This window comes from Uranotaenia lowii, chromosome 2, assembly GCF_029784155.1.
Source record: "Uranotaenia lowii strain MFRU-FL chromosome 2, ASM2978415v1, whole genome shotgun sequence".
Classification (NCBI taxonomy): domain Eukaryota; kingdom Metazoa; phylum Arthropoda; class Insecta; order Diptera; family Culicidae; genus Uranotaenia; species Uranotaenia lowii.
In genome coordinates this window covers 193,046,028-193,067,390 of record NC_073692.1, presented here as the reverse complement: position 1 = coordinate 193,067,390, position 21,363 = coordinate 193,046,028, and the positions used below count along the sequence as shown (strand labels likewise).

The 21,363-nt window shown below is 38.0% G+C and overlaps 1 protein-coding gene across 11 annotated transcripts in view; it reads left to right on the top strand.

Moving 5' to 3' along the window:
• The window catches only part of LOC129742680 (mucin-19), a 652,529-nt gene extending 631,850 nt beyond the window's left edge, over positions 1 to 20,679 (top strand). For all 11 annotated transcript variants that reach the window (XM_055734616.1, XM_055734615.1, XM_055734617.1 and 8 more), the window contains one exon: positions 26 to 20,679. In XM_055734616.1, the coding sequence (XP_055590591.1) occupies positions 26 to 3,053 (3,028 nt within the window). In that variant the 3' untranslated portion in view covers positions 3,054 to 20,679. The remainder of the gene's footprint in view (positions 1 to 25) is intronic.
• Positions 20,680 to 21,363: the final 684 nt, after the last annotated feature.

Sequence of the window (21,363 nt, the reverse complement as noted above, 5' to 3'; positions counted from 1 at the left end):
TTACTGATTTGTTGATTTGTTGCAGCTTGTACACGGGCAGTTCCAGTGCCCATTCGAGGGCTTCGAGCTTGGCGGAAGATACCGTCGACGGTTACGTTCCTATGGCGGCTCGGGCCCACAACGAAGAGTACGTAGACATGGAACCATCGCATGCAAGTTCCAGCAGTCGAACGACGTCAACGACGACGGCAACGCATCCGGCAGGCGGAGCAAGTGGAATGACCGGTGGAGGCAATGGGAACATAAGTTCGGCGGCGTCCAGTTGTAGTATAACGTCGGGGACGCCCTCGACGGATATGCGGTTTTCCGAGTACCATCTGGAGAAGGTAGTAGCTCGGTTTACACCCAGTGAGGATGACGAGATGGATCGGCCGCTGCGAACGTATTCGGTGGGCAGTCGATTGGAGCACAACAAGCGTAAGTTGCGGGTAGATATGTTGAGTTCAGAAGGGGCTTCCAATTCGCGAGCTCGGGCGTTTTCCGTTGGTTCGAGGGCGAAAGTTCCTCGGTCCGAGCTCTACAAGAGTGGTGCTGCTCCGATTACTGCTCCGTTGTTATCGACCGGTAGTTCCGGAAGTATACAGGAGAGTAACAGTAACAGTGGAAGCACGGTAGGGATAAATATGATGGCGGCTGGAGCGAGTGGGATATCGGATAGTGGGTGCAGTAAGAAATCTTCCAGCGCGCCGATGTTGGCACCCAAACAGCACGGATCGGTTGATCATATGGAAGATCTGATGGAGATCGATTACGGCGTACCTTTCCATGCGGAAAGTAGCACGCCACAGAAGGGAGGAGGAATGGAGGATTATATGATAATGACTCCTGGTGGTGTACCTGATCCCAATAGTGGTTATGTTGAGATGAAGCCGGGTCATAATGCTCACTCTTTGAATGCGACGAATGCTGTACAGGAGGAGAGTGACTATTTAGTTATGCTGCCTGGGATGGCACCAGAGCTTAATCTGTCGACGAAAAGCACAAGCTCTCCTATCGATATTAGTTCGCCAAAAAAGTTCAACAGCAGTGCTGGGGGGTTGAGTAAGAGTAACAACAATAACAACAACTACATTGATATGTCGCCGCGAATGAACCAGGGTGCATCCCATCATACGTCTTCCTCGTCGGCGGCACATCGAAAATCACGAGTACCTTCGGAAGATTACCTGAACATCACTCCGCTGATGATGACGAGTAGTGGAGGCTGCGGGGGAGACAGTGGCAATGAGGACAAGATGACGCACGAGGATGATGAGCTGGCCGCACCCAGCAGTGCCCCAGAAGGCTACATGGAAATGTCATGGAACCAGAACAAATCTAGTCTCAAACCGGATAGTGCCAAACCGGCCGCATCCGACGAGTACATCAATATGGATTTCACGCGAAAGGAAATCAATAGGGTAGATTCTAGGTTGAGTTCCCAACCGATCGCCATTCAGCAGAGCTCGAGTGGACGAAACGTCCCGGGGGATGACGCTATGGAACCAAAGATAGGCGGAGCTCCGTCCAATATTCCAAATTATCTTCCACTGCACAGTTCTGCTGCCGGACAGCAACGAGGAGCTCCCCAGATAGGGTTTAGTCCAAAGCAGCACGGCATCCGGGCACGGTGTGACTCACGTGACAGTGGCATCGTAACGCCATCCGGAAGTCAAGCCACCATTTTCCCCTTTAGTCCGGGAAGTCCTATTAAGTCGTTCATGGTGAACAGCAGTAGCGAAGCGAGTGCCGAAGAACGAAAATGTTTCGTCGACGGTACGACCGGATCGTTGCGGATTAGTGAGATCGACGAAGAAAACAGCGAAGAGTCCACAGAGTTCTTGATGATGGATCCTCAACAGAAACCTCAAACGAGCAGCAACGATCAGGAGAGTAACAAACTAGAAGATCTGAGTCATAACTATGCCGAATTGAGCATAGGGCAACAGCAGCAACAAAAACCCGAAACAAGTCATACCAGTTCCTTTAGTAGTAGCAAACGAGCGAATTTAAGCCTAATTCTCACCACCTCAACCAATACTCGAACAACGCCAACAGTGACAACGATGAAGTCCACTGTGGAGTATCCGAATTACGTAAACTGCAGTCCCGTGACAACTCCGGTTACCCCGAAACCCCAAACGCCAATGACCATCGATGATCAGGCGGGAGATTACGCGATCATGAATCCCGCTAGTCAACGCAAACTATCCAGTACCTCACAATCGGAACTATCGACTGTTGAAACAGCAGGTCTTCCACCTCTCACGAGAAAATCCTACCAAATTGGTTTCAAACCGATCACCTCCAGCCAGGACGAAGCCCTGCTGAAAAAATGCGCCGGAGCATCTCCCAAGGCAGCCTTCCATCGGCAATATTCCGAGCGGCGTACCGGTGCGGCCACCGATGCATCCGGTTACGAACTGCTGCAACGTACCTCGCGACCCAACAGTGTTAACAGTGAAAAAATCTCCGGCAGCAAGTGTTCAACATCGGCCGGCTCGACGCGCCCCAACTCCGCGAACAGCGACCGCCTTCCGATCATATCAGCTACCTCATCATCCGCTTCCTCAACGTCGACGCTGTGCGAAAGCAAAAACCACAGCCCGACGGCATCCAGCACCATGATCGCTGCCACGACGGGATCATCGATTACCACAATCCCCAACAATACGGCGTCGTCGTCGTCGACCCGACCGGAATCCGTTAGCTCCCTGACGGATCCACACATCATATCCCGACCACCGTCGGTCAGCTCCGAACGGGAACTCCACTACGCTAGTCTGGACCTGCCACCGTGCAGTTCCAGCAAGATGGAGGTCGATTGCAGCAGCGCCCAGGAACAACCATCACCCGCCGGTCCCCGCAGCACAGGCACAAGCGGCGGTTCCGACTCGCTAAACTCCAGCCCTAGTCCCAACTCCGGATGTACCTCGCAACAACCGACCGCCGGTTCTGCCTTCACATACGCTCAAATCGATTTCGTGCGCACGTTTCCCCAGGGAGCGGCGGCAACGACGACCGCAACCCAACAACCTAGTGCCGGAACCAAAAGTGGTGGTGGTCAGCCTTGAACAAAGTAACACCTAAGAACATTAAGGGGGGGAAAACCAACAGAATACGCTGAATGAAACTGCCAATCCGAAACAACAAAAAAAAGCCGAATATCGGCCCCATCCTTGTTGGTGTTGTTCGTTTGTAAGTTTGAACAACACACAAATTTAAATATGATAAACAGCTTAAGATCGCGAGAATCACTCGCTTTAAGGATCAGAAGAACGGTAGAACGGTGGTGTTAAGAACAAAAAAAAACGTTAAACGTGATCAAGTACACGTGGTTAGGGTTGGGGTTTCGAGATGTGTACATATTTTACAACTGCGTGAGTGAGGCTGTTTTTGAAGGCAAAAAAATGGGTTGGATCGTTAACTCTTAAAGAAGTAGGGCAAGCTCAGCAATCTCAAAAGGAAGTCGTTGTTTTTGTTTTTTTTTAATTAATAGAAAGGTTCTGCAGGCATGTGTCCGAAAAAGTTTACTTTTTATAGTTAAGGAAAAAGTGTAATATATCTGCTAATATATGAATAGTTTATAAATAAATTTAATGGGAAAGTGTGATGAGTTTCGACATTTTGACTCTATTTTCGAGCATTGACTTCAGAAATGGAAGATGTCAATCGAAAAAGAAAGTTAGCTTTTCCAATCTTCTAGACCTTGAGGTTGTCGACTTAGCAAAGGCTTTTCAATAGCTTGAAACTTTTTAACTGTTTTATAGGATGAACTAAATTGTGAAAATTACATGAGTATATCGATTTTGGTGCCTATCTTACTAGTTTTTGACGTTCAGATTTTTTTTTAATAATAAGTTTCGAAAAAATACAATCAACGGTAACTGATGAATTAACGAACCTACACTGTATCAAAAAATTGTCCGTACAGCACGTACCTTGAAGTCCAAACAATCAAAAAGTGCACTTTTTCAGTCAATAAAAATACTACAATAACATCATTTGCTGCAGAAATTAGTCCTTCTTGTAGATCAGTATTAAAAATGTTTATAAATTAAACCTTAAAAATAATCTAATTCATTTTGTATAGAAGGTCCCAAAAACGACGTCAAAAAATTGTCCGTACACTGAGGCCTTTGTCAAATATTAGTCAAGTAAACAGTTTTGTGTCAGTCTGTCAAACGAAGAAACGTGAATTGAATCTCAGCAAAGACAATTTCCAGTGGTCTGAGCGATAAATACGGTAAAATGAACTTTATTTAGCATAAATCAGTAGATTTAAACAATTTGTGGATTAAATTAACAGAAAAATGTCTACTCTTCACAAAAAAAAACCCGTTGACATCCGGAAACTGATTGTTGACCTGAAGAATGACGGTGAAAGCTTGTCCGAAATTCATTTATTTACTTGTCTTCGAATTACGCATAAAATAGTAAAACGGCCATGATCGTCGGTTCAGTATGTCCTTCAGAATTTTAAGAAGACTAACTCACTGGGGACTAATCGTATAAGCTGATGGTTGGTTTGATCGTATTTTCGGGTCAGAACCAAACAATCATATTTATATTCCTGTAGACGCGTAATATGACTGATAAATCTTTTTATTTTTCTCCGTAAATGAATGTCAAGTTTCCGGTGCAATTTGCGCTGAAAGCATACCACACCATTACATGGCCACCACCGTGCTTAACTGTCGGTCACAAATTTTTCGGATCCAATTCAGTATTTGGATTACGCCATACTCTTACATGTCCGTCAGACCCAAAAATTTTAAATTAGCTTTCGTCGGTGAATATGACGTTCTGCCAGAACTCTTCCGGTTCCAGGACATACTTTCGAGCGTATTCCAGCCGCCTTTTCTTTTTTTTAGCAGATATAAACGGCTTCTTCAGAGCAACACGACCTTGGTTTTTTTTTTCACATGAAGTATGTTCCGTACCGTTTGAGGATTAACCTGTATATTTTCAAAATTCTTCAGGCTGTCTGCTAGTTTCGGGGCTCTGATTTTAGGAATCTGACTGATTTCCCTGCTAATGATGCGATGGTGACGATCCGTAAGCTTCAGTTTGCGGCCTCTTCCTGGAGTGGTCTCCAGGGAGTTAGTCTTTTTAAAGTTCTGAAGGACATACTGAACCGACGATCGTGGCCGTTTTACTTACTATACCTGCAATTTCGGACAAGCTTTTACCGTCATCCTTCAGGTCAGCAATCAGTTTCCGGATGTCAACGAGTATTTTTTTGTGAGGAGCAGACATTTTCATGTTAATTTTTGTGGATTTAATTAACAGGAAAATGTCTGCTTTTCACAAAAAATACCCGTTGACATCCGGATACACGAAAATCTACTGATTTATGCTAGATAAAGTTCATTTTACCGTATTTATCACTCAGACCACTGGAAATTGTCTTTGCTGAGATTCAATTCACGTTTCTTCGTTTGACAGACTGACACAAAACTGTTTACTTGACTAATATTTGACAAAGGCCTCAGTGTACGGACAATTTTTTGACGTCGTTTTTGGGACTTTCTATACAAAATGAATTAGATTATTTTTAAGGTTTAATTTATAAACGTTTTTAATACTGATCTACAAAAAGGACTAATTTCTGCAGCGAATGATGTTTTTGTAGTATTTTTATTGACTAAAAAAGTGCACTTTTTGATTGTTTGGACTTCAAGGAACGTGCTGTACGGACAATTTTTTGATACACTGTACATGGAAAACCAAACCTGAATTTGAATGCATTAAGGATTCAGATTTTGCATAAATATTTTCAAGACATCACTGAAGGATGTTTTAAGTATCCCATCCATTGTAAACCCTAACTTGTTTTAAAACTTTGTTAAGAAGTGCGAAACGTTTTGATTCATGCTTCAAACAAATTTGAGATTCCTTTGTTTTTTACATCTAACATTTAAGATATTTACTCCTGAGCCGATGTTCGCGAGTTCAAGCCCAAGAGCAAACATCGAACACAGTTGTACCGGATAAGTTTTTCAATAACGATCCGCCAACTGCACCGTTGATAAAGTCGCGAATGCCATAAAGATGGTAAAACGACTATAATCGAAACAAAAAAAAAAAAATCAGATATTTAGTACAAAATTTGGTAAAAGTCCAATTCAGCAGTTTTTCATTGAAAAAAGCCCGGATTTTGCCCGGATATATTCACTTTATTTGCGAAACTTTACAAAAAAAAAAACAAATTGTTTTTTTATTTATGCATCAAAAAGGCAATTTTTGTGCAAGTTTTATGAAGAAATAATCATAAAAGGTTTACGATTTAAAATATACTGATCGGTTTTGATAAAAAAAAACATTTTTTTAAATTTTTTTTTTATTTGTGTCGAGTAATTCTTGGGTTTTGACTAAATTTGCCAGGATTTTGGTCGACAAATTCGAAATCAAACGCCCGGATTTTGCCAGGTTTTTAGAAAAAAAAATTCATTTGTCCGCCCCGAATACGTGCTGCAAAAATTCTGGCAACCTTAACCTAAATGCATATTTTAACTAAGCATCTGCAACTTAGTCAAAATCAACTTTTGGCAATTCTTGGCACGTCAAAAAATGATATTTTTTTTGTCTTTGTTTTTTCTCTGTGTTTTTGTGTTTACTCTCAGTATTCAACAGAATAGTGATTAAATAAAAAAACATTTTTCTCAAAGCTCAAAGGGTAGTCGATTGCCGAATTCCGCAAGTTAAAATTTTTTTCCTTTTTGCAGAATGAAGGCATTTTTTATTGACTATCTACCAAATACCAATCTTGAAAAAATAAAAAAAAAGATCAAAATATAACATTTAAAAAAAACAGCTCTACAAAATTTCCTTTTTTTGTGCCAAGAGTTTCAAAGCTTATTTTAACTACTTCGGGTGCGCTTAATCCAAATATGCTATTTTTGTTGCTTATAGTTTAGTTTTTAAGATCCGAGAACTCCGAAACTAAGCAAATCCATTTAAAAATTTGTAAATATTCCTGGCAACACTAAAAAACACATCTCATATACTAAAATCAAAGGATTTCAATTATTGTTCAACTTTTTAGAAGACTTCAAGTAATTTTGAGTTTTTAAAAAATGTTACAGAAGTTAATATCCAAGTTTTTCCCTTTCGGACAAATATTAAAATTTCAAGGAAATTTTTACAAAAAAAATCAGTTTTATCCATTTTTCTTAAGCATAAATGGAAACGTTTGGCGGTTCAACAAAGTCGTTAGCTGATTGAAAAATTCTTAAAGATTGAAAGCTTAAAAACATCTTTCAGTGATGTCAGAAATTGATATTTGTTTTAATGAAGAAGTTTTCCAATCGAAGCAATCAGGTTTTCTCAAGAACATTGGCTGTTATGAAGAATCAATAAAATTTTCATTATGTTAGTGCAAGTTCACTCGTGTTGGGAAAAAGTGGTAGAAATTTTGACATTTTGAAAATTTGACCATGCAAAAATGTTTTCAAGATCTTTGGGCGTTGTATTTTTTACAGCACTGTTTCTATTTCAGCCGTATATGATAGAAATATTGCTATTTCTGCATCACAGCATGCGAAAATACAACACGTGTTGTAAAAAACCTAGAAGGCGGCAGATCTTGAAAATGTTTTTGCATGGCTAAATTTTCAAAATGTGTAAAAAGTGACAAAATTTCTACCACTTTTTCCCAACACCAGTGAACTTACTCTTACTAGTTACTAGAATTGGATTAAAATGTTTCGGATTCCCATAAAATCTGATAAAAGTGTCGTATTAAGAGCGCAACGCTTTTTCTTCAAAATCAGTTTGTGCCTTAATTAAAGACACCGAAATGCCAACCATGGAGATGTTTCTCTGGGATTAATTTATAAAACTGTGTGAAAAAATTGGATAGAGTTCAATGACATAAATATTCAAAAAAAAACGACTTCCGGAAGAGTGTCAAAGGATAATAAATATCTGAAAATCATTTGTCGAAAAAAAAATACAATTGTGGCTTTTTGAAATGTTTTGTTGGTTGTTTTTATTTATTATTTGAAAAAAACTTTCAAGAGAAAAGTTGGAATCTTCGAACACTAAACAGAAGATCGGAAAACTCCAACCCGAAACCACTTTGTGCAAAATAGAGGCATATTTGAGCCTTCCCATGTTTTGAAGGGTTAGTGTCAACAGTGCCCTATTCAAGGGGCTTGTATATTACTAACGAACCCAGAAAACAACACACAAACTCTTGCATACACGAAGAAAGTTGCGAAGAAGATATCGAGAAGGCGAACTTTCCCAATTTGAAGAAAGCGTTCTAAGGAAAGATGAAAGAAGGCAAACACAAATGTTGAAACAAAAGAAAAATATTCCAAAAATAGATTAGTTAAAAGCAAAAAGCGCAAAACAAACCCCACTAACAGTTAGAAAAGCGAGAGCGTGAACGAGAGAAAAAAAAACCAGAAGAATCGAAGGGAATGGTTAAGAAAAATAATTAGTGAAAAAAAACAAAAAAAAACCCTTTGAGAGACCTAAATAAGATAGAAAAGAGAATAACAAAAGTAAATGAAATGCCAAAATAAGCTCTACTTTATCGTATGTGTTAGTTCTGTTTTCCTACTATTATGTTTTTGATTTTGTTTTCCGTTAATAATTTTCCGTGTAAGGATTTACTACGCGATTTACTCGGAAGAGACAAATAAACTACCTACTAGTGAAAAGAGAAAGAGAGGGAGAAGCGTTAAGTGGATACTATTACACACAAAAAACATTCAACACAAACACACACAGAAGAGAAAAAACCACAAAAAAAAAACACAGACCCTTCCTAGCGAGTAAGTAAATTAATTCGAGGGTTAGCCAGTTAAGGTGTATGATTGCTAAGCTAAGCTATACTGTATAGGAATAATAGGAACCCGGGGGAGAAAAACCAGAAAAAGATAATGAAACAAAACAGAATCGTGCGTGGTGAGAACTTTATTTTTATTAAGAAAAAAAAAGAAAAATTAACTTTTTAGCTCCTAAGAGCAGTTTTAGAGTTTAGGCGAGGTAAAGCGCGCATAACTTATCTATATACAGAGGAAAACTAAAGATAAAAGTAGAGGAAGAGAAAAAAAAAACTAGAGTTGAAAACCAATTTATGTTCAAGCGCAACAGATTGGTGAACCAGATAAAAAAATCTTTATACTGAAACGAATGAAAAGAGATAAAGTGTAGTGCATAGAAAAGTAGAGGTAGAGGTTTGAAAGAGGAACAAGCTAAATAAAAAGGCGAGCAACTGAGAACGACGAGAGACAGAAAAAGAGTGTGAAAAAAGGTGTAAAACAAAGTAAAAAGAAAGCATTAAAGAAATCAGAATCCTCTTGCAACACTATTCATATTATTCGTTATTACATATACAAAACCGCAAACAACCAAAACAGAACAGGCAGTAAGACAGAGAGAAAAAAAAAACAAACAAACAAACACAGAGAAACCCCTAAATTGAACCCGTTGGATGGGAATTTAGTTGAACTCAAAACCTGAAAGGAATTTATAGAAAAAAAACCAGAAACAATAGAAAAGATGAACAGAAGGTGTGGCAAAATAGCGCGGGTGGATAGAGAGCAATTTTTTTTCTTTATTTTTTTAACGATTGAGGAAATCCTCATCGACGGATAACAGCTTGTTTGGCAGAATCTATTGATGTTACCGATAAGAATGGTCACTGTTTTACTTTATTTTTTTTTGTGTGTATGAATTTGAAGACTATACTTTTCAGGGCCGTAGGAAGAATCGACTCATGGGGGGGGTTTTGGTGACATATTTCTACCTATGATTTTTTGCTAAAAAACGCACGAAAAATTCGCATTAAATCGTAACTTTAGAAAAGTGGTCCTTAGCCTAAACAGTGAGCTGAATTTTTAAATTGCACCATAGAATAAGTTCTTTTTAGAGTAGCCTTGAATTTCTTTTAAAAAAACTTATTCTTTACTCAAATCAAACAAGCCCAATCTTGCAAACTCTTTTGCAAATTCTAAGATTCTAACTTTTGATGAAAATTAATCAAATTTGAAAAAAAAAACAGTAAGAGATTAAAAATTTTCGGGTCAAACATTCATGATGCAAACTTGAACTAAATTTATGATTTTGATATGAAATTTGGCTTTAAAAACACCGCAATACTTATAATATTAAACAAAACTTCGAGAAAATATAAAATTTTGAGCAGATTTTTTGGGTGAAGGTCAGGTTTCTTTAACAGCAAATATTTTTCATAAAGAATCAATTCTATAATGAAAATCTTGTGGATGATTTTTTTAAATATAATTTTAATATTTTGCATAAATCAAAATAAGAACATTAACTCAAATTCTACTTTATATTTGTGATTTTCAGCTGAATTGTGTGTCCAACTAATTTTGATAAAGTATTTGCAATCTGGTAATTGAATTGACAAGCTTATGTTCTTTTGAATTACTCAACAATTCTATATTGATTGAAAAACTCATTCACAAGCTATACCTATTGTAAATTTTCAATCTGAATTCTGAACCTGGATTCGAAAATTGAACTTTGAATCTGTTACCGAATTTCTTAACGATTTTTTTAAATGTATTAAAATACTTTTTCCGTTTCTTTATTCCAGATAAGAATTTTTTAAGGCAAGTTTGGAGTCATCATTAATGAATCTATTATTTAAATTCTGTAGTGATGGTTTAATATTATTTCATTATTTCAATTATTTATTTTTAATCTATTTTGTGAATCTAAATTAAAATGGGAATTTCAAACGTTGAATCCGAGTTTTCCATTTTGGATCGTCACTTAGAAGATTTAAATGTTTAAATTTTGTGTTAGAATAAAGCTTAAGAACTTCGAATTTCAATATAAAGCAAAATATTCATTTTGTCATACTCGTAAAACTATTATCAAAACATTGAAAATGCATATGATATTCGAAAAACATGATTAAAATTTGATACGAAATGCAAAACCGAATTTTAACCAGGATTTTAAAGCAACTTTTCATTCCTAATTTCTAATGATTATACGAATGGAAAAAATCAAGAATCCTAAACTTGATACAGAATCAGAAATACGAAAATATGTAGAAATACAATTTTGGTTATGAGAATATGGAACTAGAACTTTCAAAATTGGTTTAATTTCAAATTTAATATTCAGACCTGAGTTTCAATGATAAGGTTGCCAGATTGCCTGATTAATCGAGTTTGCCCGGATATGTAAAACAAAATTAAGGGAAAAGTTCGGTTCAATCTGGTTGCCTGGATGTCATTGGAAAGCCCGGATTTTGCCGGGTTTATTCTCATCCCCATTCTTAAATCAAACTTTAAAAAACAAATTGTGTGGCAAATTAAAAAAAAATAATCATGAAATGTTCAATCAAGTTATTTTTTATTGATTTTGATGAGTAATTCCTAGGTTTTGACCAAAATTGTCTGGATATTGTCCGGATTTTGGTCGACAGTTTTGAAATCAAATACCCTGATTTTGCCTGTTTTTTTTTTAAATTAAACAGCCCAGATTTGTCTATTCATTCTATGAAGAAGTGAGCAAATTTTGAAAAACAGTATCAGAATTTTGAACTTGGGATGGGTTTTTGAGGTTTTGGCATTAGTTTTTAATCTAGATTTTTATTTTTGAATAACTATCATAATTTGAATATGAATTTAAAATTTTGAGTGTAGAGTAGAATACCTCGCTTGCTTTTTTCGACCCTCATGGGGGGGGTTTAACCCCCAAAACCCCCCCCGTTCCTACGGCCATGATACTTTTTATGTGGAAAATGCTACAATGCTACAAGGTTTAGGTAAAACCAACATAGCGAATGTTCATAATAATCAAAAATTATTTTGAATTTAACCAGGAGCACTTAAAGTTGATATTTGGCTGAGTAATGAACACTTAAGATCCAACAAAGCAGTTTACTTTGAGTGCCTGGATTTGACCTCAAAACGAACTTCAGTTGTCAAAAAAAAAAAAGAATTTCAAACAATTATGTGATTTTTATCACCTCATGTGCTCCGTCTGGCTGTGCATCCAATTTTGAAACGACGTTTCTTTGACCGTTCGACAACTGTCCAAGGCTGATGATCCTGCAACGCCATTTGCTCGCCCTGGATCGCTTGCCGCCTTCCAACCTCGGTTGGATGACCATCGACATCGGTACAACTTTCAGGAACTTGTTTGGGATTACCTAATAGCAGCAGAAAGAGCTCTAGGGAAACATACCCTATTATGCGCCACCTAAGCGAATCGCTGATTTTCTATGCATTCCACATACAAATTGTGTTAAAAATGCGTGAAATCGTTGAAGAAAATTGTTTTCTGCAAATGCCTATGATTTTTATTACTCAAATTGCTATAGTTGCTTCAAAACTTGATTTTTAAAAACCATATTCAAAGCCACAAAACAAAACTGTGTTGAAAATACGCGCCGCTGTGTATTCAATACGCGCCTAGAAGCCGAACACACCCGAGAGCAGCCGAAGACCAAAACACACCAATACTTACAGACACTTTGAATGAAAAGATAATCAAAATAGACTAATCAAAATTTTAAAAAAAAAATAAAAGAAGATTCTTGGGGCTGAATTCTCGCTCAGAATATGGTTTTAGACTATTTGTTGATTTTCAATGAAAATTGGCCTTTTTGAAAAATTTATGCTATTTTCAGCCTACTACGATTGGCGCGTTATAACGAGCGCATGGTCCGTGATAGAACATACCCATAAAAAGCATACCTTAGCGAGTTCAATCTGATTTTTTAGCATAAAATCATAGTTTAGGTTCTACTCTATCGATGTGTCAGAAAATATTGTCTTATTCGTTTTTCTCTGCTTGGTGACACCTTATTGAAAGTGTTTTAAAATTTAGATCGAAATGAAGAAAAACCTAAATTATGAAATTATCACGACACAGGGGCATTTTATGGAAAAATTCATCCTTGCCATGACCAATCACAGCATTTAAAACAAATTGGTAATATTTTGCAAGCTTGAAATGTCACAGATTCTTCAAAACAAGGGTGGCGCGTATTAGCCACATGGGGCGTTATATGAACTTTTCCCCTATGTAGAAGAAAATCAGAAAACCAACCTGGTCTCCTGCATTCCCGACCACTAGACCTGGGAACTACCACGTTAGATTCGTTCCTACCTTTTTGTGGTGGGAGTGCGGTTGCGCCTTCCTCGTCGCTGTCGTCTTCTTCCTCATCTTCTCCTGCAGTGCTACTGCCGCCGGATCCTCGATTATCCTCTTCTGCTTCTTCTTTTACGATCTCATGTTCCCCTTTTTGCTCGGAAAACGGTGGTATTATCTCCGGAATAACTATTCTCTCGTCTGCACTTGGGGCCTTGCATAAACGACTCATCCGCCTTTCGCCTTAGCAACACCGATTGTGCTGCCGTCCTTTCTCAGAATTGCACGGTCAGGTTTGAACTCCTCGTGTACACCCGCTTTCAGTAGTCTCGCCAACGACAGCACATTTCCGAACGACAGCGTGTACTGATTACTCCCAACGGCCGACAAGCCTTTCACGGTACCTTTCTTCGTTGCTATCAGCACCTTACCAACCTTTGCGCTATCGATGTGAAGTCGCTCACGTACGAACCCGAATCGAGAACCCACTCGATTTCGTCTTGATTGCTGGACACCTTCCCACCAGAAACAAGTCCATACTCCTTGTTGAATGAAGTTTTCGCAACCTGCGCCTCGTTCGCTCGACTCACCTCGGGACAAGCATGCTTCTTAAGCCCGGCCTTCCCACAATTGTAGCAATTTCCGGGAACCTTTTCCTGACTTCCTACGTCCTTTTCCAGATTCGGCCGCAAACGCCACCTCGTCCGAACCGTTGAAACACCCGGTTCGAATTCTCTTCCAGAACGCTTCCTCTCCTCTGCTAAAAGGCGTGCTTTTACGGTATCAAGCCTTATTTGTTGATCGTCCAAATTTTCCATCGCCGTAGTTACGATGTCGTAGCTGGGTGGCAACGATAAGAAAAGCTGACTCACCATGTCAAGCTCAGTCACCGTGACACCGGCATCCTTCAGCTGTCTCATCAGCTCATCGAACCGACGAAAATGATCCGCTAGCAACGTACCTTCTTCCATTTGCAGCATAGCCAAGGACCGCCGAATGTACGTCTGGGAGGCAAAACCTTTTTTAGCGAAGGTACTTGCCAACGACATCCACATCTCTTTGGCCGTCTCCTTGTCGCGCACGTACTCTAAATGGCTATCCGCAATAAACGCCACCAGTTATTACAGGATAGCTTATGATACTAGGCTGGTTGCTTTTATACCCTAATCGTTGTTATTTAGTATTGCCATAGCAACCACAACGTCTAGGATACTTATATACTACGTACACAGCAACTTGAGTTGCCATGAACCTTAAATACAAATAGCTGTAAATCGCTGACTGCTATGATTTCCAACACTTTCTTAATTTTTTCTTTATTGGAGGGGAAAAGGCCCATATGAAATAGAGTAGATCCGTCTCACATGCTCGTAAAAACCCTCATCATTTGCATCAACAGATTACAATTCAAATCTAAATGATACATCGAGTACTTGAATTTATCACTCAGAGATAGAAGCCTTCAGAGGATCGACACTTGGGTGAGAGGATCCACAGGTCTTTGCTCGAACATACGCCCATATGAAATAATGGAGGGGTCCTCCAGCCAAAATTTCATATTCTCCTACAGGCAGGTTTGTGACCGTTTCGAGGTATGGCATGGGCTCTATTTTGTGGGAAATATAACATTTTCTGGTTCACAGAAGTTTGCCCGAATAAACGGAAAAATCAATATATCCAAGTAGACTTCAGTATTAACTTTTACTCCAGCTTTTATGAAAACAAGAGGCATCCTTAACACGTTCGTCGCCACGCTCATTTTGGTAGTTTTGCTAGCCGGGCCCAAAGAAATTTTCAGAGAGAGAAAGCAAAGAGGGAGAACTCCCATATTTGAAACGTGTGGCGAAGCTGAGCGGTAAACCCAAGTAAGAGAGCGTCACCTGCTTTTTGATGTGACGGGGCCCCCCAGGAAATACACCCGTCTGCCGAATATGGGTGACGTGGCGACGAACGTGTTAATCCATTCGAAGCAACTGCTCCAAATACTATAACTCCGGTGAGAATCTTGGTTATAAACTTCAATCGCACATTCTCTGGAACATCCCTAGCCTTCATGGGTGAAATATACCAATCCATGCGTGAAATTGACACAGGATCAATCGCAAAAAATTTCTCGTCACGACGATCGGCTTCTTCAACTTAGACTGCAATCGCTTCGAGCACTCAAGACGCAGTGCTTTTATTCGTTCCGTTATCAAATGGCGCTTTGCTCTTGCCTTTGATGATACATTCAAGTCATTTCTGACCAACCGTTCCATGGAAGAATTCGGGCCTCTGGATTGATCTTACTGAATTCCGAATTACCTTGGTCTTGACCAATAAGATTATTCTATCTATGCGTACAGACCGTGGCTTTCCTCTACCCGGCTTCCGTGGACATCTTCCATGAAGGGGAGAATTTTTGACGCGGTGAACAGTCGCTAGATGGCATGCTACAGCCGCCGCAATTTGCTTGGAAGATTTTCGGGCGCGAAGCAAACTGGACACTATCTCCTTTCTGTGCATCTTACCGATTACCGTATACAGATACAGTACCAATGAGGTACACTTTTACTATCTACTTACTTGCTTAATGTTCCCGCGCCGATCCTCCGGTGCATAGAGCCGTGGTAAAAGACCTTCACTGTTGACGATCCGGAGCCAGCGTCTTCACTTCGTCCCAGTCAAGACTCTCGTCGACAGTTCGTATTTCGGCGGATAGGCTTCGCCGCCACGAGTTTCTGGGTCTGCCTTTTCTTCGATGCCCTTCTGGATCAATGTGGTGGAAAGAGAGGTGATGAGAAAGAAACGTTGCAAAAGTAGAAGTAAAGTTTTTTCTTCGTAAACATAGTTACCATGACAGAAGTGACGTCACTACCGACCATTTTCGCGACGCATTTTGCCTAGGATAAATTAAGCTCCCTGACAACGCCGCGTCGCGACGCAGGGCTTGTTTATGTTTATTTTTCTTTTTTTTTCTCTGACGTGCAATAGTGTGCGTTCCTTTGCGCCACCTTAGTAAAAGTGTACCTCATTGCTTCTGGATTCCATTCAAGCGCCTTTGCAAATCATTTTTACTAAGAGCAAGTTCACTGGTGTCTGAAAAAGTGGTAGAAATTTTGACACTTGTAGCCAGTGCTGCAAATTTTCAGTGTCATTGAGAAATTATCAGCTGACTTTATTGCAGTGTAGAGTTCTAGAGTTTGTTTTGATCAGGTCGTATGGCCACTAAACACGTTTTGAGAAAATCGATGTTTAAGTTTCGAATCATATTTTCAATTTTCATTTTTTTATTGCTGGACAAATCTGTCTGCAAATTAGAAAGTAAACGTAAAACTGGCTGCAGAACATGCTGGTGTACTTGAAACTGGTGTAAATTGAATTATTTTAATAAAGGTGTACTTACGACTTAATGCATTTCTCGTATGGCGTAAACGTCTTTTAGGCAATCGATAAGATGGATCGCATAAACTGATTTGATAAGCCCAAATTTTCCATAGTTCTTTCGGAGTTGATTAAAAAATGGATAAACCAATAATCTCATCCAATAAATCCACGCAAATCTTCATCCGACGAAATCTGGAATTACTGCGCGGCGGAACTGAAATTATCAGCAACTTTCGCAGTCACTGATTGAATGCTGCAGTCACTGATCAAATACAGTGAGTGACAGAAATGCCTAAGCGAAAGACGCTTTCATAGAAGTCGAGTGAAACAGGTTAGTTCGGGTTTACGAGTGAGCTTTCTACTGACTGATAGACACACTCACACAGCTTCCTGTAGGCACGAGGATGACCGAGCCGATCAGAAGCTTTTATATTTGTTGACTTTTCTATTCCGTTCATTTCAGTTAAAGCTTTTTACACTGATAGAAAATCACAGTCAGTATCATTTGTGCTTTAAGAAAATTTGCAGCACTGCTTGTAGCACATTTTAAAAATTTTACCATGCAAAACTGTTTTCGAGATCTTTGGGCGTTGTATTTTTTACAGCACTGATTCTATGTCAGTCGTATGTGATAGAATTATTGCTATTTTTTAATCACAGCATGCGAAAATACAACACGTGTTGTAGAAAAACTTGGAGGCCACAGATCTTGAAAATGTTTTTGCATGGCAAAATTTTCAAAGTGTGCTGAAAGTATCAAAATTTCTACCACTTTTTCCCAGCACCAGTGAACTTGCTCTAAGGTGGTGCAAAAGAACGCATACTACTGCACGTCGGAGAGAAAAAAAAAATATAAGCATAAACAAAGCCTGTGTCGCGACGCGTCGTTGTCAGGGAGCTTGGTTTATCCTAGGCATGGCATGGTAACTATGTTTACGAAAAAAAACTTTACTACTTCCCTCGCAACGTTTCTCATCACCTCTCTTTCCATAACGTTGATACTGCAAGATAGGTAGATGAAAGGTATAACAAGAATGATTTGAATAACTTTTGTTGTTTGAATTTTACTTCCGGCCTGTCAAATTCTTCAATTTATTATTGTCAGAATTCTCAATATCGGAATCAAAAATATATTTTTTCAAACCCTTCAGGTCCCCAGTGTTTTTTTTTCCTTAATGACCTGTTTGTAAAAATTGGTATAAACGATCGAATTTCGTATGCGATTTTCATTTCTTTTTCTCCTAAGAGCGATGAGAATAGCTAAACTATGCCCTTGTATTCACTGAGCAATTTATTTCACCGATCACACGTAGCGCTGATGAGGGGTTTTCGGAGTCACACACCTACAGTGCTCTGTCTAGTTGAAGAGTAATCATTCGTTAGAAACAAAAATATCTCTCAGTTCTCTAAGCAGCAAATGATGAAATCCTCTTTAACACGTTCGTCGCCACGCTCATTTTAGCCCAAAGAATTTCTAGGAGCGACAAAATAAAGAATGAGACTCCAAGCTTTGCAACGTGTGCATAAACTGAGCGGCTAACATGAGTAAGAGAACGTCACACGTTTTTTATGTAACGGGGCCTCCCTGGAAATGCACCCGTCACACGAATATGGGTCCCATGGCGACGAACTGTTAAAAATGGACTCACAATTATTCGGAGTGAAAAAGTTCACTGTCTCCTTTTGGTCAAGATGAGAAAAATAAAGCCTGCTGTAAACTTTGAACATAAAAAATCTCGAAATCAAGTTTGTGGCGTTCAGTTTGGTCTGTTCGAATCTCGACCATGTATGAAAACCACAAACTTCGTTACCAAAGTCAATCGGACGAAAGTTGTTTGGCCACTTTGGGAATTATTTTGAAACAGTGACACAAATCAGTAACATCCAATAACGAATCTGCTTTTGTTAACTTATAGTACACTCATGAAAAAGGGCAACACTTCTATTCTATCTGAAGAATTCCTCGCATAATAATTAGAAACCCAAAAACGTGAGTGCTTCAAATTTCTATGAATCAATGTTTTCATTCTCTTACATCTAATAAATTGATTGCCTCCCCATTTGCTCGATTACCAGTTTAAAAAAAGTTTACGAAGAAAAAATAACTGATAACAAAAACGAAAAACATAACCACTAGTTTAAAGATACAACGTCGTCCTGATTTGAATGCAACTTTTTACATACTACCTACACTCAGTGTTCTGAATATCACTCATTTTCAATGAATGTTTCTGATTGCACTTCGCAGCTGAACGTACAGCGGTCGGGTTTCGTTATTGATTGCTACTGGACCTACCCGATCATCGATCGTTCAATTCATCGCTAAAATACAGATCACCTCGCACGATGCTTGCTGTCAAAACAGTGCAGCACCATCATCAAATTGGAATATCACCAATGCGCAATGCATATGGCGAATCTTGTTGGTCTTCGATCAGGAGTGAATGGATCAGGCAGTGAGTGAATGATACATGAAGCCGATCATTAGCGTATTTTGTTTGATTTGATATAAAGCAAATTAATAAATTTATTTGTTGTTATAACGTTTTTTAACATCAGTATGATCAAAATCAAATTGCAGTTGTGTTTGTGAGGGAAAGATGTTCACTTTCGCCGTGTTTTTCAATTTTTACAAGTTCTCTTATTAAAATCTCGTACGTCACGTTAAAACTACTGAGAATTTATGGTGTCCCGCACAACTGTTTGATTTTTCGCGTCCTGCAAAAAATAATTTTGAATTTCATATAATTCAGGCAGATACTGAGTGAGCTACATTCAGAATGGATCAGTTTGTATCTCACTCATCTCCGATATGCGATGTTTGCTGAACCGATGATTCTGAATGATGCGACTCGGTTTGCATAGCTGATAGGAGCGCTGATCGAGATTGCATACCAGCCAGGCGAAGCAGTAGCGAGAGGCGCTATCCCATTATACAATCGGAATGTTTCCAACAGGAAACGCATCCTGAGTGTTTGTTTTGATTGATTTTCGGACCATTGCCTACACTGTTCTAATTTCCAACGAATTTCATTGTTGTCTATAAGATTGAAATGGAGCGAAATTCAAACGGGAACCACCAATTAAAATTATGCAGAAGAAAAAAAACTAAAAACTAATTTCTGAAACAGTCCCCTTCCTATACTATCGGTTTAAAGTTTGAATTGAAAAGAATAACTTCAGGCATAATTATTCGAAACAATCCAAACAAGCTTTCTAGTTTAGATCGTTTAAGAAAAACTTTGTCTGGATTAAACAAAAAAAAGCAAAGGAACTGGTAAAATTTCTCCTAAACAAAATCTTTCCCTCCCGCACGATTTGGATACTTTTCGCCACTGGGAAAAGTTAATCTTAAGTCAAGTCCTTCCCCTTTTTGCACCCCTTTTTTGAAATATTAGTTTTGCTTTTGAATATTCTGTTTTTGAATCATTTTCAATCATTCATCTCTTTTATACGTTTGAAGTTGTTATTTTTTTATATCGTTCTATTTTTATGTCTGTTAACCTAAACATTTTTATCAGTGGTTTTCATTTTTTTTCTCATACTTATGTGCTCAAAATGTTGATTTTTATTATGTTTAATTTTTCAGTTATTCATTATGTTCAAGTTCTATAAAAAAAACTACGTTTAACTATTTTGACATTTATTTTAATATTTCAATCCGTAGTTTTTGAGAATTAAATGTTCACATTTATGAGGGTTTTGTTCTATCTGGGTTTATACCACTGATAAGTTTACTGCCGTAGGACACAACAAATCCCTCATGAATGTCACATTTTATTCGTTCAACAAAGATTAAATGAAAACTTTTTCATCCTAATTAAAATGACACAGAAGGGAAACATTGAAATCGGAATTCGCCTCTTTTATAAGTTAAATAAATTGTTAAATATTGTTGAATAAATTAAAAAGAATAATCTTAGTATTTTTCTTTATTATACATACCTACTAAAAAACTGAAATAACATAAATTGGAATTCTTAATAATTCCTTATTCGTTATTAGTGTTAAAAATGTGTAACTGATAAATATTAAATTTGTGCCCTAAACATAAACAAAACTTCAACTGTGTCATTTTAATAACTTTTTTTTTGAAATTTACATCCAGTTCCTGCAATTTTATTTACCCACATCGTTTCTCTTTTGCTCAAAACGTATTTTTGAAGAAACTCCAAAGTGTTCACCATTCATTTCCAATAATGTTACCATCGAAAGTTTATTGATTTCCAGCTACGTTTGTTGGAAAAAAATTTCCTCTCAACAATCCAAACACAAGAGAAAAAAATCACAAATTAAACGAAAACTAAATCAAACAACCTCACTAAAACAATTCCTTTCCAGACATAAGAGAAAAAAATCAAGGAAACAAAACGTGTATCATCTAAAGATGTTGAAACTTCACAAAAAAAAAAACAAAATTAAGAAAAAAAAATCTAGCATAATTGTACTTGTATACTATTACACATAATTTTTGCTTTGAGTTGATAACTAAAAAAAGAATAAAATTACTCCTTTTCTAGAACCATTCATTTTTAAGTTTCGAGGTAACCTCTCCTCCCAAGATAGGAAAAAAAAGAAACACACGTTGTAAAGGCTAAACCGATGAAGCAAACATCGCAAAAAAGGATCATCAAGCATCATCATTTTGTTCATAATAACACTAAATCTACTAACATACCCCTCAAAATTTCAAAAAAGGAAAAAAAACATTTCGAAACAAAACAAAATTAAAAAATAAAGAACATTTTCGAAAAAAAACCAAACACAAAAATTGTCGCGGAGCAGAAAATTTGGAAATCATAAGAGACAGTAGATTAATTTTAGGCAAATTTTTGGTACATATTTGGATAACAGCAAGATTTCCCATAGAGAGAAACGAAAAAAAAACACACATTTAGAAAAAAATCTTTAAGAAAAAAAGAT